We start from the raw sequence: 21,313 nt of genomic DNA, 5'->3' as shown, positions 1-21,313 counted from the left end.
AATGAGGAGCTGCATGTCAAAGCAGCTCCTGATTGGTGAGGCACGACTGTAGTACAGGAAGAGGCGGTCGGAGCATACCGCAAGTGATTTCCTTCACTCGCTGGCGCTCTGGCTGCCCTCTCCTACCTCTCTGGATGCCCTCTCCTGTCTCCCCTGCTAAAAACCGTATTCATGGTTTTTCAACATTCGCGGGGGTTCCTGGAATATTGGGGGGAGTACTATATTTAGATTTTAGCAAAGCCTTTGACATTGTTACACACAGACATCTGATAAATAAACTGAGTGCTCTTGGGATGGGTCCCAAAGTGCCGGGCTTGGTCAGGACTGGTTGAGTGGAAGGCGACAGAGGATAGTGATCAATGGAGATCGCTCTGAGGAAAGGGATGTTACCAATGGTGTGCCTCAAGGTTCTGTTTTTGGGCTTGTTCTTTTTAACATTTTTATAAATGATATTGCTGAAGAGTTGTTGGGTAAGATTTGCCTATTTTTGCGGTTGATACCAAAATCTGCAATACAATAGACACGCCAGATGGTGTGAATAACAAAGAAAGACCTGATGAAGCTTGAAGAATGGTCTGAAATTTGGCAGCTAAAATTTAATGCTAAGAAACTAAAGTCATGCATTTGGGCTGCAAAAACCAGAGGGAACGGAACAGTTTAGGGGGTGAAGAACTTATGTGCACGACGGAAGAGCAGGACTTGGGTGTGAATGTATGTGATGATCTTAAGGTGGCCAAACAGGTTGAAAAGTTGATGGCGTAAGCTAGAAGGATGCTAGGTTGCATAGGGAGAGGTATGGCCAGTAGGAAAAAGGAGGTATTGATGCCTCTGTATAAAACTCTGGTGAAACCTCATTTAGAATATTGTGTACAATTCAGGAGGCCGCACCTTCAAAAAGATATAAAAAGGATGGAGTCGGTCCTTAAGGAGTATGGGGACAGACTTAAAGATCTCAATCTGTATACTTTGGAAGAAAGGCGGGAGAGGGGAGATATGATAGAGATGTTTGAATACCTACGTAATATAAGTGTGCATGAGTCGAGTCTCTTTCATTTAAAAGGAAACTCTGCAATGAGAGGATATAGGATGAAGTTAAGAGGTGATAGGCTCCAGAGTAATCTGAGGAAATACTTTTTTACGGAAAGGGTGGTAGATGCGTGGAACAGTTTCCCGGAAGAGGTGCTGGAAACAGAGACTGTGTCTGAATTCAAGAGGGCCTAGGATAAGCACGTGGGATCTCTCAGAGAGAGTGAAAGAGATAATGGATCCTGTGGATGGGTAGACTAGATGGGCCATTCGGCCTTTATCTTCTGTCATATTTCTATATACATAAATAATCAATTCAATAGTTAATACTCAAAATGAATGAGACACAGTAGATAAGACTCAATTTAAAAATGATCATACCTTCAAAGTACATTATTGCATAAGTCATCTATGAATATACTAAGAGAGAACTCCATAGATTTGAGAATATACCATAGAAAGGACTTCTCTCTCAGTCCCAATAACTCTCACTGCAAATAAGGTAACTGAGATGCTTGACAATAAAATTAGAAAGGCATCTAAAATATAATAGGGAAAACAAAAACAAGACTAAAATAAAAACAACACCAATAACAGGACAATTAAAAGAATTTAAATGAAACATTAAATAAATGGCATACTAATGGTTGACAGATTGAACGACAAACACGAAACAGAAAGGAAGCTGGGTTGGAACTACAAGTTATATAGGAAAGAAAGACGAATAAGGAACAAACAAAAGGAAGGGGAACATTGCTACTGGTTTCTTTAGAGGAATTTGAAAAATGAAAGGATTGAAAAAATCAGATGTTGAAAGCTTCTTTAAATAGGTGGCTCTTGAGTAGGCCCTTGAAATGGACAAGGATATTCCAAAGTTGTGGGGCCACCACTGAAAAAATGTCATGCCTTTTTGTTCCTATTATTCGGAGGGAGGGGACTGTAAGCAATTTTCGGTCAGATGATCTAGAAATCCGAGATGGCTTGTATGGAATAAGATATTTATCGATGAATTGAGGTGATTTGGAATGTATTGATTTAAACGTTATTAATGAAATTTTATAAGAAATTCTTTGATTGATTGGTAACCAATGGGCATTCCGAAGTAATGGGGTTACATGATCATATTTCCTAGTTTTTGTTATTAGTTTGATTGCAGCATTTTGAATTATTTGAAGGCGTCTTAGTTCTTTCTGAGTTATTCCTGTGAATAGGCTGTTGCTGTAATCCAGTTTTGCAATGATAAATGAGTGAACTAATATATTCAAAGATTTCAGTTCTAGGAATTTAGAGATTGACTGAATCATCCTGAGCTTAAAAAAAACAGGATTTAATTACAGAGCTTATGTGATTGTAGAATGTCAATTTTTTATCAAAGATAACTCCTAAAATTTTTATAGAGGCAATACAGTCAAGGGGAGAATTATCCAGAAGAATTGGAGCATTCAGTGATATTCCCTCTTTCTAAGGAAAATATATTGTTTGAGTTTTTGACATATTTAAAGCTAACATATTGTCCTTCAGCCAAAGTCTGATCTGGTTAAGTTTGTTGTTAATCTCCGTAATTTCATGAGTGTTTTCTGGAGTACTGCGTCCAGCACTGGTCGCCATACATGACGAAGGACACGGTACTACTCAAAAGGGTCCAGAGAAGAGCGACTAGGATGGTTAAGGGGCTGGAAGAGTTGCCGTACAGTGAAAGATTAGAGAAACTGGGCCTTTTCTCCCTCGAACAGAGGAGATTGAGAGAGGACATGATCGAAACATTCAAAATACTAAAGGGAATAGACTTAGTAGATAAGGACAGGTTGTTCATCCTCTCCAAGGTAGGGAGAACAAGAGGTCACTCTCTAAAATTGAAAGGGGAGAGATTCTGTACAAACGTAAGGAAGTTCTTCTTCACCCAGAGAGTAGTAAAAAACTGGAACGCTCTTCCGGAGTCTGTCATAGGGGAAAACACCCTCCAAGGATTCAAGTCAAAGTTAGACAAGTTCCTGCTGAACTAGAACGTACGCAAGTAAGGCTACTCTCAGTTAGGGTGCTGGTCTTTGACCTAAGGGCTACCGCGGGAGCGGACTGCTGGGCACAATGGACCACTAGTCTGACCCAGCAGTGGCAATTCTTATGTTCTTAATAATTGAATATCATCAGTGTAAGCAAATGCTGTAAAACTCGATAGACTGACAGAGGGTAAGCAGAGGGGACAGGAAAATGTTAAACAGTAAAGGAGAGAGAATAGAGCCTTCTGGTACCCCGCTTTGACTGGCAAAAAGATCCGATGAAGTATTATTGAAAACGACTTTAGATTGACGGTTTGAAAAATAAGATTGTCGCAATTTAAGTACCTGGTCTGTGAGTCCAGTGGATTCTAATCTTTCTAAGAGAAGTAAGTGATCTACCGTGTCAAAGGCAGCAGAAAGGTCAAGGGAGATCAGGCCCACCGATTTGTGGTGGTTTAGATGATAAAGTAAAGTAGTTGTCATCCCTAATAGTGAATGCTCAGTTGAATGGTTTATCCTAAAACCCCTTTGATGTGGGTGAAGAATGTTAGTAGATTCAACAAATTCTGAAATCTGATTGAAAACTTTTTTGGGGGTCAATTTTGCTAGAAACTGGGTTCTTTCGGGCCTTAAAGTTTGAATTAGGTTCTAAAAACAACAGAGAGCCTTTGCTTTCTGCAACACATTCAAGCTATTTTCAAGAGTTCCTTTTCTTAAACCACTGAAGCATGTGGTTATACATTCTGGCCTAAATTAATCAACCATGCTATCCCTACTAAACTATTATAAGTTAGGACAAAAACTTGTATTGAAAAAACCTTGCACTGAAACTGACAAATTACAACCTGTAAACTGTATATTTTGTATATTGGTATTAGATCCCTAATATGTGTTGAGTTAGGTTAAAAACTTGTACTTTAAATATGGCACATTGTAACCTGTTAACTGTATATTATGTATGTTAGCCCAGTGGTCCCCAACCCTGTCCTGGAGGACCACCAAGCCAATCGGGTTTTCAGGCTAGCCCTAATGAATATGTATGGAGCAGATTTGCATGCCTGTCACTTCCATTAAACAACTATTCTGCTTGTCTTCAGTAAAGAAAAATCACAATATCTCCTCGAGAGGTCTCTGGAAAGTAATATCTCCAAATGCAGCTTTTGTGGGCCTCTCCTGCTTTTCAGCTGCTGGGAAGAAAAGGAGACGGAGCATACAGAGCACCCAATTGTGGATATAAGAGCATGCTACAGAGGTAAAATGTCCGATTTTCCCACCAAAATTGCTAGAGCTGTTGCACTCATATCAAAATTCTAGTTGGGTGTGGTCACCTGTCACCAACCACTGGCTGAGATTTGACAGCCCTTCATCGGATGTCCCTATTCTTCAGTGACTAATCACAGGGATCCAGCTTAGATCACAAACCACTGGTTCCCACAAACCACGTACCTCTTACCCTTTCACGAACCTATGCCTGAAAAAGTGTGTGGAGGGGGGGAAAAAGGGTTCAAAAGACCTACTTAGGGCAGGATTCTCAAAACTTACTGTGCCCTTAACATGGTCTCTAAATCGGTTCCAGTCAGTTTAGCGTGCCGGTATTTTACCGGTCAATTATCAGAATAGCTTTTTCCAAGCTTCCTAGCAGTTTCCGACTCTACCATGCAAAAATGTAGTACAATGAGTTCATTAACATGGGCTCATCAGTATTTAAAGGAGCATGCTGGACAACTCTCTATCATTGCCGGGTGATTCCCTAACCTCATTGTGCCACATTTGCAGCCAAAATTTAAAATGAATAAAGATTATTATTAAAAAAAAAAAAAAAAAGCCAACCCAAATTGATAGGCCAGCAGGATGCCCACTCCCTCCCGCCGCCAGTGATACTCACCCCCAAAACCCCCCGGCAATCACTAGGCACAGTTTCTCCTGCTCTTTACCAGCAATTCTCTGCTCAAATTGCGCACATATAATTTGCATGCTATTTTGTTGAGAACTGCCCATAAAAAGTTGATCCCACTATGGGCACTACATCAACTCGCCGGATTTTACTGACAAGTTTTGAGAATCTTCCTCCTAGTCTCTGGCTCCTGGTGTGTTTGAGGTTCAAGCCTTTGAAAAGGAAAATTACTGCTGGGATTCTTCCACTGAATCTTGTTTCTTTTTCTTTAAACTATCACTAGACAGGAAGCTCTCCAGAACTTTCTGAAGCCACTGGCAGTACAGGCTGAGACTTAAGGACTCAGTTTACCTTAGTTGAAATGTAGATAAGTCTGCAGAATACAGCTTCCTGGAAACCCTCCCCCCCCTCTCCCTCAGGCTCAATCTCAAGCACTAAAAGGCCTTTCTTTTTTTTTTTGAAAATATTTTTATTAGAAGAAAGGGTATAACAAGGCAATGGGCCATATCATGGAAAAACCAGGGGTCATGGACAAGAAGGGAAAAAAAAAAAAAAAAATTACATAAGAACAACGAAAAATCACATATCCATCGCTGCAGTACATCAAACCCTTGAGAAGAGCAGAAAAAGAGCAAGCAGCATCTAAACAGAAATCACCAAATAGCAATATATGTGTGAACAACATCCCCTGAGTAAAGACACCAGAAATTGGAAACAAAAAGAAGAGAGAGCACAAAATGAGAACCCAAACACCCCGCCAACCCTTTACGTTTTATAATAAGAGAAAGCTCACACACTCAATCTCAGCAACCCCAGAGTCATACATACCAACAATCATACACACCGCAATCAAAAAACTAAAAGGCCTTTCTAACTCAGGGTCTTCCTTATCATTGACACTGCACCAGACAAACATCTCTGTGCCATGTGCAGGATTTAAAAAAAAATGAGGAGCTGAAGGCAACATGAGGCCCTATAAGGGGAGCAAAGTCAGGTCTGAGCTTTTCACCGCCTCCATTTACTGGCAGAGGGATATAACCCACTTGTCTGTACTAGACTGTCATTGACAATAAGGAATGCAGTTGAACACTTGAAGGACACAAGAAACAGACTGGGGAGGAGGAGTGGGAACAAGTATTTGTGACAAAAGATAGGTGTTAGGGAGTAAAAGCAGTACCTGTTTTTGCATTTCACAATGCCCCAGGGGGAGAGAGGTAGAGAGCTTCTCCATGGAATCCAGATGTGGGACCAAAGACAAGTTAGAAAGAACTTGGAAGGGATGTACTGGGAGCTGAAATCAAACAAATATCAGTATCAGACACAGAGCATGTAGACACAGTCAGTGTAGCATTCAGTCAGATAACAGATAAAAGTACGGTACATAAACATTTCTACCCATCACTATCCTTCCTGCCTATGTATAATTGAGACTTGGTTAGAGAGGCAAGGTTTTATTATTTATTTTGAATAGACTTGCTTTCTCCTCTCTCTACTTTCTTCTCTGACTCTCCTCTTATTCTCTTTTCTTTCACATAGCCATTTGCAACCCTCTGTCCTCATTTTCTCACTCTTGATTCATTTCCCCTCTCCACCTCCAGCCTCTTCTCAGCAGCACAAATGTTTCATCGCTTTCCTCAGTCCACCCTCTCCTAGACACAATTATTTATTTTATTTTCTTCCTAAGTAAGCAGACCAAACCAGAGAGGCATATCCGAGATGCCAGGGAAGAAACTGGCAGAAGAGACTACCTTTGGTGAATAAATCCTAACAAATAAATACATAAATGTGTTTGATGCACCTGTTGTGGTCTCGTCACCTGTTCTTCCTTCCACTGCAGTGGTTGCACGGGCTCCCTGAAAGCAGGAAATAGCAGAGCTTTCTGCTATAGGGTTACCAGATGTCTATATTTACCCCATGTCCTCTTATCAAGAGGACTGTCCAGGCATCCAGATGGCTTTTCAAAACCCGGCATGTTGTCCGAGTTTTGAAAAGCTTTGAGCTCAGGGCCGCGTCTGGAGGGCATCAGCGGATGCAATGTGGAGACTCAAATTCTCTTAATATCCTAATTCACTTCCTTATAATATCCAAAATCAATTATTGCAATTCATTATATAAAGGGTTGTGTCAAAAAGATATTAGGCGCCTTCAATACATACAACATACAGCCATCAAAATCATCTTGGGTTCAAAAAAATTTGATCATGTCACACCTTTGTTAAAGAAAGCTCATTGGTTGCCTATCCAACACCAGATAACCTATAAAATTGCTCTTCTAACTTTCAAAACTCTACAAACTAATGCTCCTGCATTTATAGATAGACTATTAATTCCATACGATCCCCCCCAGAACCTTAAGATCAACCTCGCAACATTCTCTTAATGTTCTGTCCTTAAAAATAATTGGCACCCATCGTACTCTTATCTTCTAGGTTACTGCCCCTTTAATTTGGAACTCTCTCCCCTTTACACCTTAGAGCTGAACAAAACTTGGATAAATTCAAGAGTAGTTTAAAATGTTTTCTTTTTAAAGATGCCTACAATTTAATATCACCTGACTTGTCATATCCTTTCTACTGTTTCTCCCTTATATGTGCTCTTTCTTAACAAATTGTAGTTCTTCCCTTTCTTCAAATGTTCTCAAGTCGCAACCCCAACCAAGTATGTCTGTCTTGAAAGGTCTATGTCTATTATTTATTGTTTGTTCATCATTCATATTTAAATTTTTAATGTACAATGCTTTGTATTCCAGGAGAAGCGTTTTATCAAATTTTTAATAAACTATAAACTATGACATCATCGCATCATACTTGTGCATGCTTGGAAACCCTCCAAATGCGACTCCAAGCTTGAGGAGAAGAGGTTTTGGGGGCGGGGCTGGGGTAGAATGAGGCATGAGGCATGGGTGAAACTAGGTGGGGCCACATGTCCGGATTTTACTGTTGGAAAATCTGGTAACCCTATTCTGCTAGCTTGCTCACTGTTGCTTCGGGAATCTCTGTGCTGGAGGCAAGAGGTGAAAAAATGGCTGACCCACCTACAAATCTCTCGGAAGATCTGAGATATGTAGACAGACTGTAGGAGCACATAGGCTCACATACCTTATGAAAATAAGTAGGTTTACACTACGTACACTACTGGGCATAGTATTAATGGAGGCCTTGTGGTACAAATCGATAGGTTGTTTACTTATTCCACCTACAATACGAGTTTGAATGCTGCAGTAGAATTTTTGTTAGATAGCTAGTCTCTGGTCAATTTAGCCATACATCCACTTTTGGTTGAAAAATGAGTGCCCGGCCTTAGCCTGAGGGAAAAGATGACTGGGGAAGGTAATAGCAAACCACCTTGTTAAATCTGCCAAGAAACTATCACCCAAGTGGTGGCATCCATCAGTTGTTTGTGACTTGGTACCAGCATACAGGGGGCTAGTTTTACCTTTAAACAATAATAAATATTCTTGTCTCCGCCATTTACCATGCACCATCACACAATGTGATCCCCACCAGTAAGCCTTCTCCAGAGCAGTCCCCATACTCTGGAATGCACTCCCCGAAAGGCTTCACTCAACACAGTATCTACTCTTTGACAGAATTCTGCACGTGCGAGATAGTGGGTCACATAAATAGATGAGCCTAAGCCAGCACAGGAGGAGGAAGTGACCTGCGGTGCAATTCATTTCCTCCTCTACTGCTCATGTCTGTACTGAATTTTGCACAGCAGGTGCAGAATTCTATATGTTCTGAGGTGGTGAGGAATTTTGCACAAATTCTGCACTCATACTTTGGACTGCAGACGTGCATTGCTTCCATACAACAAATCAGCTTTTAGTCTCCTTCAAATCTTTCCACCCAGGATCAACCAGTTGCCAAAAGAACTATTTCCTCATGGATAACACATTGTATCTCTTTCTGTTATCAAAGGGCTCAAATGCCATCCCCTGGTGTTATAGGAGCACATAGAGTACATGCTATGGCTTCCTCAACTGCACATCTTCAATCAATTCCCATTCAAAACATTTCTAATGCCGCTACATGGTCTTCAGTTCATACTGTTACCAAACACTACTGTAAGACCACACCTCGGCGCATGACACTCAATTATTTCTAAGGAATTTATTTGCAATATAAAGGGCACCTAGACCCATCATTTTCTTCAGCTTGGGACTCACCTTCAAGTGTGCCTGCATCTCCCCTGCTTGTTTCCAGAGAAAGCGCAGTTGTTTACCTGTAACAGGTGTTCACCGTAGACAGCAGGGGAATGCAGCCACACTTGCCCACCCGCCTTCCCCTCAATACAACACATTTTTAGCTAGAAGACAAACTAATGTTCCAAGGGGAGGGGCTTCGGAGGCAAGGTACGCTGCACATGCTCAGTAAGGTAAGAACCTAACTATACCTAGGGGAGAGCATTGGCACTCAGGCTCAGTCACACGTGTGGCTGCATTCCCCTGCAGTCTACGGTGAATACCTGTTACAGGTAAGCAACTGTTCTTTCTCTGAAAGGATCTACTCTGTGTGTGGGTTGAATGGGGGAAGGAAGGGGGTATTGGGTTACCAGGTTCTGTACTATATATGGCTATTTGAGCTGTGTTTATGGGGTTTATTTTTGTTCATATATCTGGTGTTTTTTGATTTTGTAATGCCTAATAAAAGCTTTCAAAAAAGGCAGAAAATAAATCCTAATAAATAAACATAGATAATACACATTACCCACCCTCTAGTCCCCACAACCCCCATTGTGTTTATTGAGATACTGTTTGTGGCAGCACCACATTCAGATGCACAGAACACTCCCCACTAAACCCCAAGGTGCTTAAAGAGAAAGACTGCTCTCCTCAGCAACAAGATAAGCAGATGCTAACTCTCTTCTCTGCCTCTTCTCTCAAGTAGTCTTGCTGCCTCAGTTTCCTCCCCATCTCTCTCCATTTATAACTCTGAAATAATTAAATAATTTTTTCACAGAACTTAACACAAAACAAATCCAGAGAAGTAACACATCTGTTCGAACCACTCTAACCTCACATATGACACAGATACATTATTGCTATTTTTCTTCTATTACCGACGTAAAAATAAATTCCTTTTTATCATAAGAAACTAATTTTCTGGGTCTTACTATCCTATTTAGAGAGAGTCTGCAGCTCCCAAATCCCACTGTGGTGCTGCAAGTCAAGGACAGAGGTTCAGGCCTATTCCACCATCATTTGCTCACTCACTGACCTTGCTACTTTCAGTTTAAGTAGGATTTCCATAAAGCTCTACAGTGCAGGACTGCTTAGTGAGGGAAAAGCAAGGCGAAAGAGATTGACAGAGGGTGAGCAAGGCGGCTTATGTCCTTCTGCATCAGACATAGGAAAAAATGCACATAGTACTTTACAAAAGGCAGTGTCCTACCGGAGGAAGTGACCCGGAAGTGATCTGAAACTTCTGATGGAAAAGGTCACTCAGGGTTCGATTCTGCCGCTCCAGCTCATACACCCTCTTTTTCAGTTTGATGCATTCTTCTCGCAAGTCCTGGAGAAACAGGAAGGCTCTTACAGAATACTGCTGGTACCTTGTACATATGGTTAGGGTCTTCTTAGATTCCTCACCATCAGTTTCCATCTCTTGGAAACACCAAAATAGACTCTTATTACAGCACCTTTTTGCTATATGCCAGGAAAGGACAAACTTTACTCACTATCATACAATCAAGAATCTCAAATGAGCAATGACAGATTTAAATTTCTGTGGCCCGTAGGCACTGTTGATGCCACTTTCTCACCTCCTTTCTTAAAAAAAAGGCTGAATGTGGCCTAGGGAGATTAGTATCTTGGTGAGCTGGCCCTTATGCTATAGTTTCTTCTGTGTTGTGAAAGCCAAAAAAGAGATGGTTGGGCAGGTTAATATGTCCAAAGGACTTCCCTGGCCATATGTGGACCACCAGGCTTGTCAAAACTCAGCTTCTTTCAATGTATCATCCAAAAAAGCAAAGACAATAGGTGCTGGGGCATGGATTTGCCACAACAGTTTTGCAACGTAGAGCTTTGATACCCTCAAAGTTTTGACAAACTAGGCCTAGTAAGCTCTGCTGAAATCCAGGCCTGTCAATGGGTATATTGGGGCAGGGGTCCAATTTCCCTTAGCTTCCCATACCACTTCATATACCAGAGAAGGGACCCACATCTACTAAAAAGTTTCTGATCCTCCTAGTATTTTAGCACGGTTTATATGCAAACATGATTAGATCTCTGATAAGAGAGAAAGATAAATGACATTTGATAAATAACTATACAAAATTATTCATGCAACCAAAAAATTCAACATAAAGCCCTCAAAAGTCCATTGAAACAGCTCTGTTTGAAAGGATGGGTCAAAATTCTTCCAGGGTGATGCAAAGGACTGATCCATATTTAAACTATTCATGAACAAGGAGATGCCACCAGTTATTGAATGAAAGATCCGTGTAGATTTTCCACACAAAGACATTCAGGCCCTGATTCTGTATAGGACGCCCGGGAGAGGTGTCCTATACAGAATCGGGCCTACACTAACCCTGATTCTGTAACCGGTGTCCATGTTACAGACACCGGTTAGAGAATCGGGTTAGAATAGACGTGGCTGCTACACTTATCGCGGCAAGGGATAAGTATAGCGGCCGCAGGTCTGATCACCGGCAGGAGGGTGCCCAACCCCTCCTGCCGGAACACCCCCCAAACTCCCAATCGCCGGCAGGAGGGTGCCCAACCCCTCCTGTCAGAACACCGCCCCCCCCAAAAAAACCTCTTGATCGCCGGCAGGAGAGTGCCGGAAAGCCGGACCCCCCCCATGCTAACGACCCCCCCCGGTGGCCCCCTAACCTCCCCCCCCAACTAACCTCCCCCCCTCAACTAACCTCTAAATTGTTGGCTGGCCGAATGGGTCTTGTTGCCGTCCAACCGGCAGGCCGCCCTCGTCGAAATGAGGCAGGCCCGCCCCTTCCCAGCCCATCCCCGCTAAGTCTAAGGCCTGATTGGCCCAGGCTCTAGAAGCCTGGACCAATCAGGCCTTAGGCATAGTGGGTCCGCCCATCCCACTAATCCTCGCCATGCATGTACCCCCCTTCCCTTCCCCTGTACCTCTAGCTGTGCACCGCCGCAAGCAACAACTTCAACATGCTCCTTGTGACCATGTCGTCTCTCTCACCGACATCACTTCTGGGTGCTGAACATAGGAAGCGACGTCAAAGGGAGAGCCGATGGGGGTCACAAGGAGCACGTGAAGTTCTCGTTCCTCACAACTAGAGCAAGGACAACTAGAGCAAGGATGTCAAACTCAATCACTTAAGGGGCCAAAATCTAAAACACAGGCTAAGTTGCAGGCTGATTTTTTTATTGAGACGCCATATCACATGCCATCCTCGTGCATTAATCATGCTCCGAAAATAACAAGCGCTGTGAGGCACTTGTGTGGAACGCCCTAACTTTTACACTGGGACTGGGTCCTTCTGCCTGCAAATGGGAACTGAGGCAGTGCAGTGAGGCGCTTGGAGCACTGCTGGGACTGGGGCTGCACGGTTGGGTGCTTGGATATGGCACAGACACTGCGGGCCACATAAAATGACCAGGTGGGCTGGATTCAGCCCGCGGGTCTTGTGTTTGACATGTGTGAACTAGAGGTATGGGAGAAGGGAAGGGGAGTGTGTAAGCGGCAGGGGGATCAGGGAAGGAGCGGGGGGAGGGGGCAGAGACGAGGGCGGAAGAGGGGTGCCATGGTCCTGGGCACCTCTCACCCTTGCTACGCCACTGCTTAAGGGGTTTTCAGCACCGTATACTAAGGAACCCACATTTCTGGGTAACAGGGAATCCCTTGCACATGCCTCACTGCCCTACCAGGGAGACATTTTGGGGGCTCTTCAGAGATCCAAAATATGCTATGTACATTGAATATAGTCCAAAGGGACAAGGCAAGTCTCCCCCCTTGGGTGGTGTATAGAAAATAAAAGTTCTCAAAAATCTTTCATACCTTCTGGTTCAAAAGGGCCTGGACCACGTGGTTGGCAACCTAGAAAAATAAGAATCACCTGTTTTGTCAATGTTTTTCCATCAAAGCATGTCACAGCCGATCAAAATACACACAAAATAAGGCTAGAATCAGCCACCCTACCCCCAGTTAAAAGAGCCACTACATAAGGCCCTCCCTGTGAATTCCTCAATCCCCACAAAATCAACGTGGGAGATGGAGAAGGGGGCCAGCTGCATCAGGGTCTTGATAAGAGAGATCCTAAGACTACCGGCAGTACCAGCATTGATCAGCAGCCCAAAGAGAGGGAGGTCCCTGCTGACAGGGCAGCCTCGTGTGTGTCCATCCTGAAATTACATTTCAGCTTGCTTCCTTTCTTTCTTGTGACCTCCTGCCATGCTTTTAAATTGAAATACAACCCCCCCCAAAAAAAAAAAATGTATTTTTCAGAGTTTTGAATTTTTCCTATGTTTGTTGCACATTTAAAGTTTATTTGAAGAAACATTTTTGCCTTATTGGGAGAGACTATTTCTTGTTCCTGTTGAACTTTTGTTCTCCAACACTATAAAAATGTCACAAGTGGCAGTGAGATCAGCCTGATGAATGAGAACTTTTTTCACCTTCTATAGCAGCATTATATTGCTGCATTCTTAAGAGATTTTTTTTATCAGAGGGTCTCTCATTAATAACAAAAAGTATTTATTAAAAAAACAGTTTATTTGTAGCTTTTTGTTTCTGGTTACTTTAGTGATTTGTGCTTTTAAACTGGCCACGCTGCAGACTATGTTTAAACCATTTTTATTCAGGATCAAGTAAACGTACAAAGCAAAGATGGAACAAAATCATCCATAAGAAGAATATCCATTCTTAAACTTTCCATCAATTCAAAATGAAGTCAGAAAAAAAAAAAAAAAAGAGGGAAGAAGAGTCACATCTGTGATCTTGCTTTTTCATAATTATCTTCTACCCATCATCCCACCCTCACCCATCCATGATAGATTAAAATAAAGGACGGCCTATGATCTGGGCTCTTATGACCCCAAGCTTTCTATAGTAGATAAACTCTTATTATGCTGCAGGCTTTATAAAATTACCCCTCAGTAATTTTACCCTTTTGTAGAATTATCATCTAGACAAGAAACTAAATTGTAGACAACAGATGGAGTGGCAAGGCCACTAACACAAAAAGGTCTGAACAAGTTCTCTGAAGAAAAATTCATAAGCCAGGTAGACTTGGGAAAGCCATTACTTACCCTTGAAAATGAGCCATGAGAAACATCTGCCAGGTATTTGTAATCTGGACTGGTCATGTTCAGAGATAGAATGCAGAGCTCAATGGGCCTTGGTCTGATGCCACATGGCATAACTGTTTTCATGTTCAAAATGTATTATAATTAATACATTTTGAACATGAAAACAGTTATGCCATATAATTAATACATTTTGAACATGAAAACAGTTATGCCATGTGGCATCAGACCAAGGCCCATTGAGCTCTGCATTCTATCTCTGAACATGACCAGTCCAGATTACAAATACCTGGCAGATGTTTCTCATGGCTCATTTTCAAGGGTAAGTAATGGCTTTCCCAAGTCTACCTGGCTTATGAATTTTTCTTCAGAGAACTTGTTCAGACCTTTTTGTGTTAGTGGCCTTGCCACTCCATCTGTTGTCTACAATTTAGTTTCTTGTTGTATTTTTGTTTTGGTGGTGTTTGAAAGGTTAAACAAATATCCCCTGTTTAATCATTCCACCCTACTCATGCTTTCTCTTACTGTTCTCCAGGTTTAATAGATCTAGATCTACATAATTCTCTTTTTTGTAACAAATGGATATATGTTACAAATATACATTTTGCCAGATTTGCTGACAGCCACCTACTCAAGTCAAGCTGTAAATATTTTACTGCATTTCTGAATAATGTAAGTTCAGGTAGTTCTTCATGTTATTTAAAAAAATAAAATAAAATAAAGCCATAAATGACACTGCTACAGAACAAGATCTACCAAGAATGCTTTAAAATATTGAGACCAGGAGACAAGACGGCATTTTTGCAAGACAGCTGCACAAACCTCTCTCCATTTCAATTATTTTTGATTAATCCTAAGCTTAAAGGGCTTATCTACAGCTCCTTCTCTGCGACAAATAAAGTTTGTACACTTGGCTGTATCTTCGGGCACACCCACTGCTTAGGGCGTGAGGAAGAGCCCCAAGGTGTGATGCTAGGTATTACTCAGCCTCTTCAGGACCACTGAGTGATGCGGAAGCAATAATGCTGAAAGAGGGCCGTTGCTGGTTTCCCAAACAGTAATTTGACATCTTCGGGAAAGCTTGCAAGCATCTCGATACCAGAAGGATTAAGTAGCACACAGAGGGGGTGGGGGTGAATTTGGAAATCTCCCCCTCCCTTGGTGAAGTCTCTTGACGTGACTTTGGATTCAATTTGGTCCATGCTGGAATTTCTTTATGAAGTCTGTTCTTTAAATATCTCCCTCTGTGAGTAAAAACAGAATAGGACACCACATATCAGCTGCAGATACAATCAATTTATTTCAAACATATAAATGATAAAAGCATATACATATAAACAGCTAAAACGTAAGGCAAGCTTCACAGAGAGTCTTTAAATCCTTTCTGTACTGGACCCAAACACGGTCCATGTTTCAGCTTGAAAAAGCCTTCCTCAGGGGTGCGCTAGTGTACTTGTAAAAACCAAAAAGGCTCTCAATCCGTGATTAAAAGCTTACGTATTGCCCAAGTCAAATGAACACTGCGCACCATCAAGTCACGTCGCTGCTAAAAAGGCACACCCACTGCTTTTGGCAGCGAAGTGACTTGATAGATCACAGCGTTCCTTTGACGTAGGCAATACGCAAGCTTTTAATCACAGATTGAGAACCTTCCTTTTTGGTTTTTATAAGTACACTGGCGCCATCTACTGGATTTTATCCACTGGATTTTATCTATTTACCCCTGAGGAAGTCTTTTTCATGCTGAAACATGGACCGTGTTTGGGTCCAGTACAGAAAAGATTTTAAAGACTCTCTGTGAAGCTTGCGTTACGTTTTAGCTATTTATATGTACATGCTTTTATCATTTATATGTTTGAAATAAATTGATTGTCTCTGCAGCTGGTGTGTGGTGGCCCTTCCCCACTTTTTTTGTTTTGCATTGCTATATGTGGGGTTGTGCTTTCTTTTTGGTGTAGAGTAAAAATGGAATAGAGCACATTTCCTTAACATTCTGAATTCTTATAGAATATGTTAAGGAAGTGTGCTCTGCTCAGTCACAAAAATCAGAAGAATTCACTGCTCAGATAAAACAGTAAATAAGTTCAGACATATGTGGTTCAGGACAGAATGCAGTCTCATCCTACGACAGAAAATTTTGAGACCTATATTAAATATTTGAATTTGAGATTTCTTAATTTTCCACAGATATTAACACCATCTTCAAAAGACTAAAGGCCTGATATTCCAAGTATTTATGCTTGTTACAGTTTTCTGAGACTCATCGTGTCTGGGTAGGTAGAACCGACGTTTCAGCCATCATGCTTTCTTCAGGGTATGCTATGAGGCCTACAGTTTGTCTTTACAAATACTCTCCTAACTTTGAGAGTTATGCTCATAAATCGGTTTCTCTGAAAATTTACTAGGACCGAGTACATACATTTTTACTGACAATTTCACTGAACTCTTAAATTTAGGAGCATAAAAAAATGGATGGCAACAGGGGTGGATTTAGGGCAGGCAAAAGAAGTTAGGAACTTAGCACTGCTTTCAGTGCTAGCCTCAAATATAGGCAAACAATGGAATGCCTAAATTTATGCGTGTAACTTTGAGATCCTTAATTAAAAGATGAATTTTCAGCTGAAAAGTTAACGTTGCTAATTTTGGTTAAAAATCGGGCATACTCGTAAATTTAGATCAGGAGTCAATATTCAACCAGCAGCACTCAGCATTTGCTGACTGCTACTGGCATTATTCCTCTCAGAATTAGGTGTTAATCTGGTCTCCAGAAACGGGGGTAAGGGGGTGGGATTGATTGAATGGGGGGAGTTTGTGGTGAATGTTCGTAAGTGTGACTGGTTTGCTTCGGGTGGAGTGTGTGTTGCTCTTAGTATAGGGGGCTCTTGGGGTGGCTATGTTGTCTCGAAAATTGAAAATTGGTGGAGCTGATGAGGGAAATGGGCTGTTCATTTTCTGGCATATTCCTCTGTCTTTTTGCTGTCTCAAGTACTGTTGCAGGTGACTATTGTAATATACCATCCGTTGCGGTTTTTGCTATTTTACTTATGTACTCTGCTTGTTTCTCTTGTTGCTTCATTAATAAAAATGATTTTCAAAAAAAAAGAATTAGGTGTTAAAAAATTAAACATTTACAAAGGTGGGGGGTGGGGGATCACCATAAGAACTGCCAAGCTGGGCCAGATCAAAAGGTCCATCCAACCTGACACCTTGTAGCAACAGCAGTGAATATTTCAAGTCAGTGCAGAAGAAAGAGCATGTATAGACCATCACACACCAAAGACATCAAGTCCGATTAACCTCTTGAAGCAGATCCCTACTACCACCAGCATTCAGACTATCAGCTTTTCAAAAGCACTAGGTTCTCTAACCAGACAAGTAGCTCGGGAAATACAAGGGATTGGGGGTGGATGTATCTAGAGAGCAAGGAAGAGGATGTAAAGCTCTATGCCACAGAAGGAGAAGGAAGAGTGTCAGTGTTAAAAGGAAGGAGAGAAAAAAATAGAATGTAAATGGTTACCTCATCCAAACAGCGCTCGTATGATTCTCTCTGGTTCTCATTGGCCTGAGCAAGTGCTGAGTTTTCTGCCTACAAAGAAATTGAAAACCCATGACAGTGGAAAGGAAGCAGATAGCTGATGAGATGATGATGCACAAAACAGGAAAAGAAAACAAAAAAAACCACACAGGGCAGAATTTCAGTTCTTCAATGATCCTCCGCTTATGTTTCCCTGCTGCAACACTTACATCTCTGCTTTGCCTTCCAGACAACATTCCCAGGATACAACCTGAAAAGATCAGATTTACTACAGCAGTTGTCAGACACCTGCTTCACACACAAATACGAGCAGACCTGCAAGTAAGTACCTTTCCCTAATTCTAGAAAGTTGCATGCACATAGAGCTGTACCAAATAGCGTACTTTACTATTCAGCTGAATATGAATACGAATAATGGGCACTGAGTTTTTAACATAGAGAATGACATGGGGACAAATTTTTCCCTGTCCCCACAGGAACTCATTTTCCCATCCTGTCCTGCGTAGTTATTTTCCTGTCCCTGCCCCATTCCTGCAAGCTCCATCCTCATCTGCATAAGCCTCAAACACTTTAAAATCATAAGCAGCAACATTCTAGAGCTCAGACTGTGATGTCATAATGCCTCATTCCACCAATGCCTAAGCTCCATCCTCATCTGCACAAGCCTCAAACACTTTAAAATCCTAAGTAGCAACATTCTAGAGCTCAGACTGTGATGTCATAATGCCTCATTCCACCAATGCCTAAGCTCCGTCCTCATCTGCACAAGCCTCAAACACTTTAAAATCCTAAGTAGCAACATTCTAGAGCTCAGACTGTGATGTCATAATGCCTCATTCCACCAATGCCTAAGCTCTGTCCTCATCTGCACAAACCTCAAACACTTTAAAATCATAAGTGTTCGAGGCTTGTGCGGTTAAGGCAGAGCTTACAGGAATGGAGCAGGGCCAGGGACATTGAGTTCCTGCGGGGACAGGGACAAATTTGTCCCTGTGTCATTCTCTATTTTAACATACATTACATAATAAAATTAAAGAAATGTGAAATCAGAGATCAATTGTTTATTTCAGTAGGATTTAGCACTGTAAAGCCCCACGATTATTTGTATTCAAATTTAAATCACTATGAATATTTGGTACAGCCCTAGTGATTAGTGCACAAATTTGCACATACCAAGTTACAGCATAACTTAATGATCTGATAATTTACAAGGGGGTGTCAAAGTTCTCAGCCCAACTAAGAATTCAACACACTTGGCCCATCGTGTCTGAAGTTCGAAAAGGTTGGTACCACCTCACTGAAAATGCTGCAAAATCAACTTGGAAAGGTTCACTCAATGTCGTTTCTCATCAGCATTCAATCATTTGGGCACCCACTTGGCTGACAGCTTTTGCATACCCAACTCCTTGTGGATTATACACCCCAACACGTTCCCTGGATATCTGTAGTTTCTCAGCAATCGTTTTAGCTGATATTCGCCACTCTGCCTAAATCAGGTCATGGACATGGTCAACAATTTCAGCAGTTGACACCGTTTGAGGCCTCCCAGACCTTGCTGCATCTTTGGTCACGAAATTTCCATGCTGAAAGTTTGCACACCACTTCTTCACTGTGGAGTATGATGGGCATTTGTCACTCAATGTTTGCATCATACATTTATGGATATTCTTTAGAGCAGGGGTAGGGAACTCCGGTCCTCGAGAGCCGTATTCCAGTCGGGTTTTCCCCAATGAATATGCATGAGATCTATTTGCATGCACTGCTTTCAATGCATATTCATTGGGGAAATCCTGAAAACCCGACTGGACTACGGCTCTTGAGGACCGGAGTTCCCTACCCCTGCTTTAGAGTGTTCTTCTGAAGAAATAGGAACGTCATGACGGCTCAGAGTTCCACACTTGAAAATTCCACACTTTTCATTGACGTGGCTCAATCAATGATCTGAAACAATGTCCAAACAGCAGTACGATTCTGCAAACTGGCACTTTGCAAAATAATTAAGAACTCTTCAGCTACAGTGGCGAAAATAACGCTCAGAATTTAGGAAGTTGGGGGGGTCACGTGATGCAGCCTGTCTAAGCAGACGCACGGAAGGAGAGCTCCTGCCCCACGGACTTAAAAAACAGCGATAAAATCGGCTTTTTGTACCCCCACCGGAGCCGCAAGCACACAGGAAGGGGACTTACTCTCCGCCCGGCACTAGCAGCGCAGAGCACTCCCGCCGGACCAGGGTATGCCAGTAAAACCGGCAAAGAGCACTCGGGACAAGCCTTCGCTAACCCCCTCCAAAATGGCGGCGGAGCCGGCCACCTTTACTATACCCGCTGGAGACTGGATAACGGACATCACACGGTCGGTCACGGCGGCGCTGGCGGACAGACTTAACAAGATCCAGTCGGCTGTGGAGGAAATGAATGAGAAGTTTGATTCCCACAGCCGACGCTTGACGGATGTCGAGCAACGGGTGTCCGACCAGGAGGACACGTGCTCCAGCCTGACTGCCCAAGTGGAAGAACTTAAGAAAACGTCCCGGGAGCTACAGGATGCCTTGGAGGAGCAGGAGAATAGGAGCCGCCGGAACAACTTGAGGCTGGTCGGGCTCCCTGAGACGGTGGGTGAGCAAGAACTGTATACTATTTTCAGCACGTGGTTACCAGAATCTCTGCAGCTAACTGGTGGTGCGGAGGCCTTTGCCTGCGAACGAGCGCACCGTATTGGCACCCGACCCATGGAGGGGGGGAGGGCGCGAACAGCCATAGCTCGTTATACGAACTGGCGGGAAAAGGAATTACTGCTAAGGGCTTACCGAAAGGCGGGGGCTCTGGACTACAAAGGCTCCAGGGTACTCATGTTCAATGATTACTCGGTGCGGGTGGCGGCCCAACACAAGATCATGGCGCCATCCTGCACGGACCTTCACAACAGGGGTATCAAATTTGCCCTGGTTTACCCTGCGAAGCTCAGGGTCTGGCATGACGGTAAGACCCTTAATTTCAACAGCGGTGACGAAGCCAAGGCGTTCCTGGCGACTTTGTCTGCCTGACGATCCATACAGCCCAGAAGTACCTGATTGGGATCTTTTCTTACCATACATCTGCTTTTCATACGTGTCGGGATGGGACCATTTATGAGCTGGACTGGTGGAGTGGCTGTTTGCCCGGTACAATGCTCAAGTGCCCTGTGTGGATATGAGACCTTTCATAACCTGGAGATGTGGCCCTGTACTCCTGTTTTGAGATGGCCTCCAGGATAGATCCGGCGGCGGGGCTCGGGTGACCTGAGTTTAGTTGCGCCGGGCCCGGGTGAGGAGGTGAATACATGGATTCCTGCATGTCTGTCGGCCGCATCCCTTTCTGAGGGACATACCTGGCGATACTCTGCGACAGCTACTCTGGACAGTTCGGAGATCTTTTGGGCAGACTGCAGACATGATGGAAAGTTTGATCTGGACTTGATGGTACCAACTTATCTGTTCTCTGCTTAGGTTTCTGTTATATTCCTGGACTGTGTGCTTGTTTGACATTGTTTGATATGCAGTGGGGGTGTTTTCTGTGGGTGGGGGGGAGGTCTCCGGGCAGGTTGGGGGATATATATGGGTTTGTATGCTGGTGGGGAGGGATCAGCATGGGGGG

The 21,313-nt window shown here is 42.8% G+C and overlaps 1 protein-coding gene across 6 annotated transcripts in view; it reads right to left on the bottom strand.

Annotated features, from left to right (window-relative positions):
- NCKAP5L (NCK associated protein 5 like) overlaps positions 1–21,313 on the bottom strand; it is a 134,986-nt gene that overhangs the window by 63,750 nt on the left and 49,923 nt on the right. For all 6 annotated transcript variants that reach the window (XM_033937515.1, XM_033937516.1, XM_033937514.1 and 3 more), the window contains exons 4-7: positions 17,664–17,732; positions 12,900–12,938; positions 10,311–10,430; positions 6,095–6,208 (exon numbers count right to left, since the gene is read on the bottom strand). In XM_033937515.1, coding sequence (XP_033793406.1) covers positions 6,095–6,208; positions 10,311–10,430; positions 12,900–12,938; positions 17,664–17,732 — 342 coding nt within the window. The remainder of the gene's footprint in view (positions 1–6,094; positions 6,209–10,310; positions 10,431–12,899; positions 12,939–17,663; positions 17,733–21,313) is intronic.

The sequence above is a fragment of the Geotrypetes seraphini genome, chromosome 3 (genome assembly GCF_902459505.1).
Source record: "Geotrypetes seraphini chromosome 3, aGeoSer1.1, whole genome shotgun sequence".
Lineage (NCBI taxonomy): Eukaryota > Metazoa > Chordata > Amphibia > Gymnophiona > Dermophiidae > Geotrypetes > Geotrypetes seraphini.
Note: the sequence above shows the minus strand (reverse complement) of the source record. Positions and strands in the feature narration are given on the sequence as shown.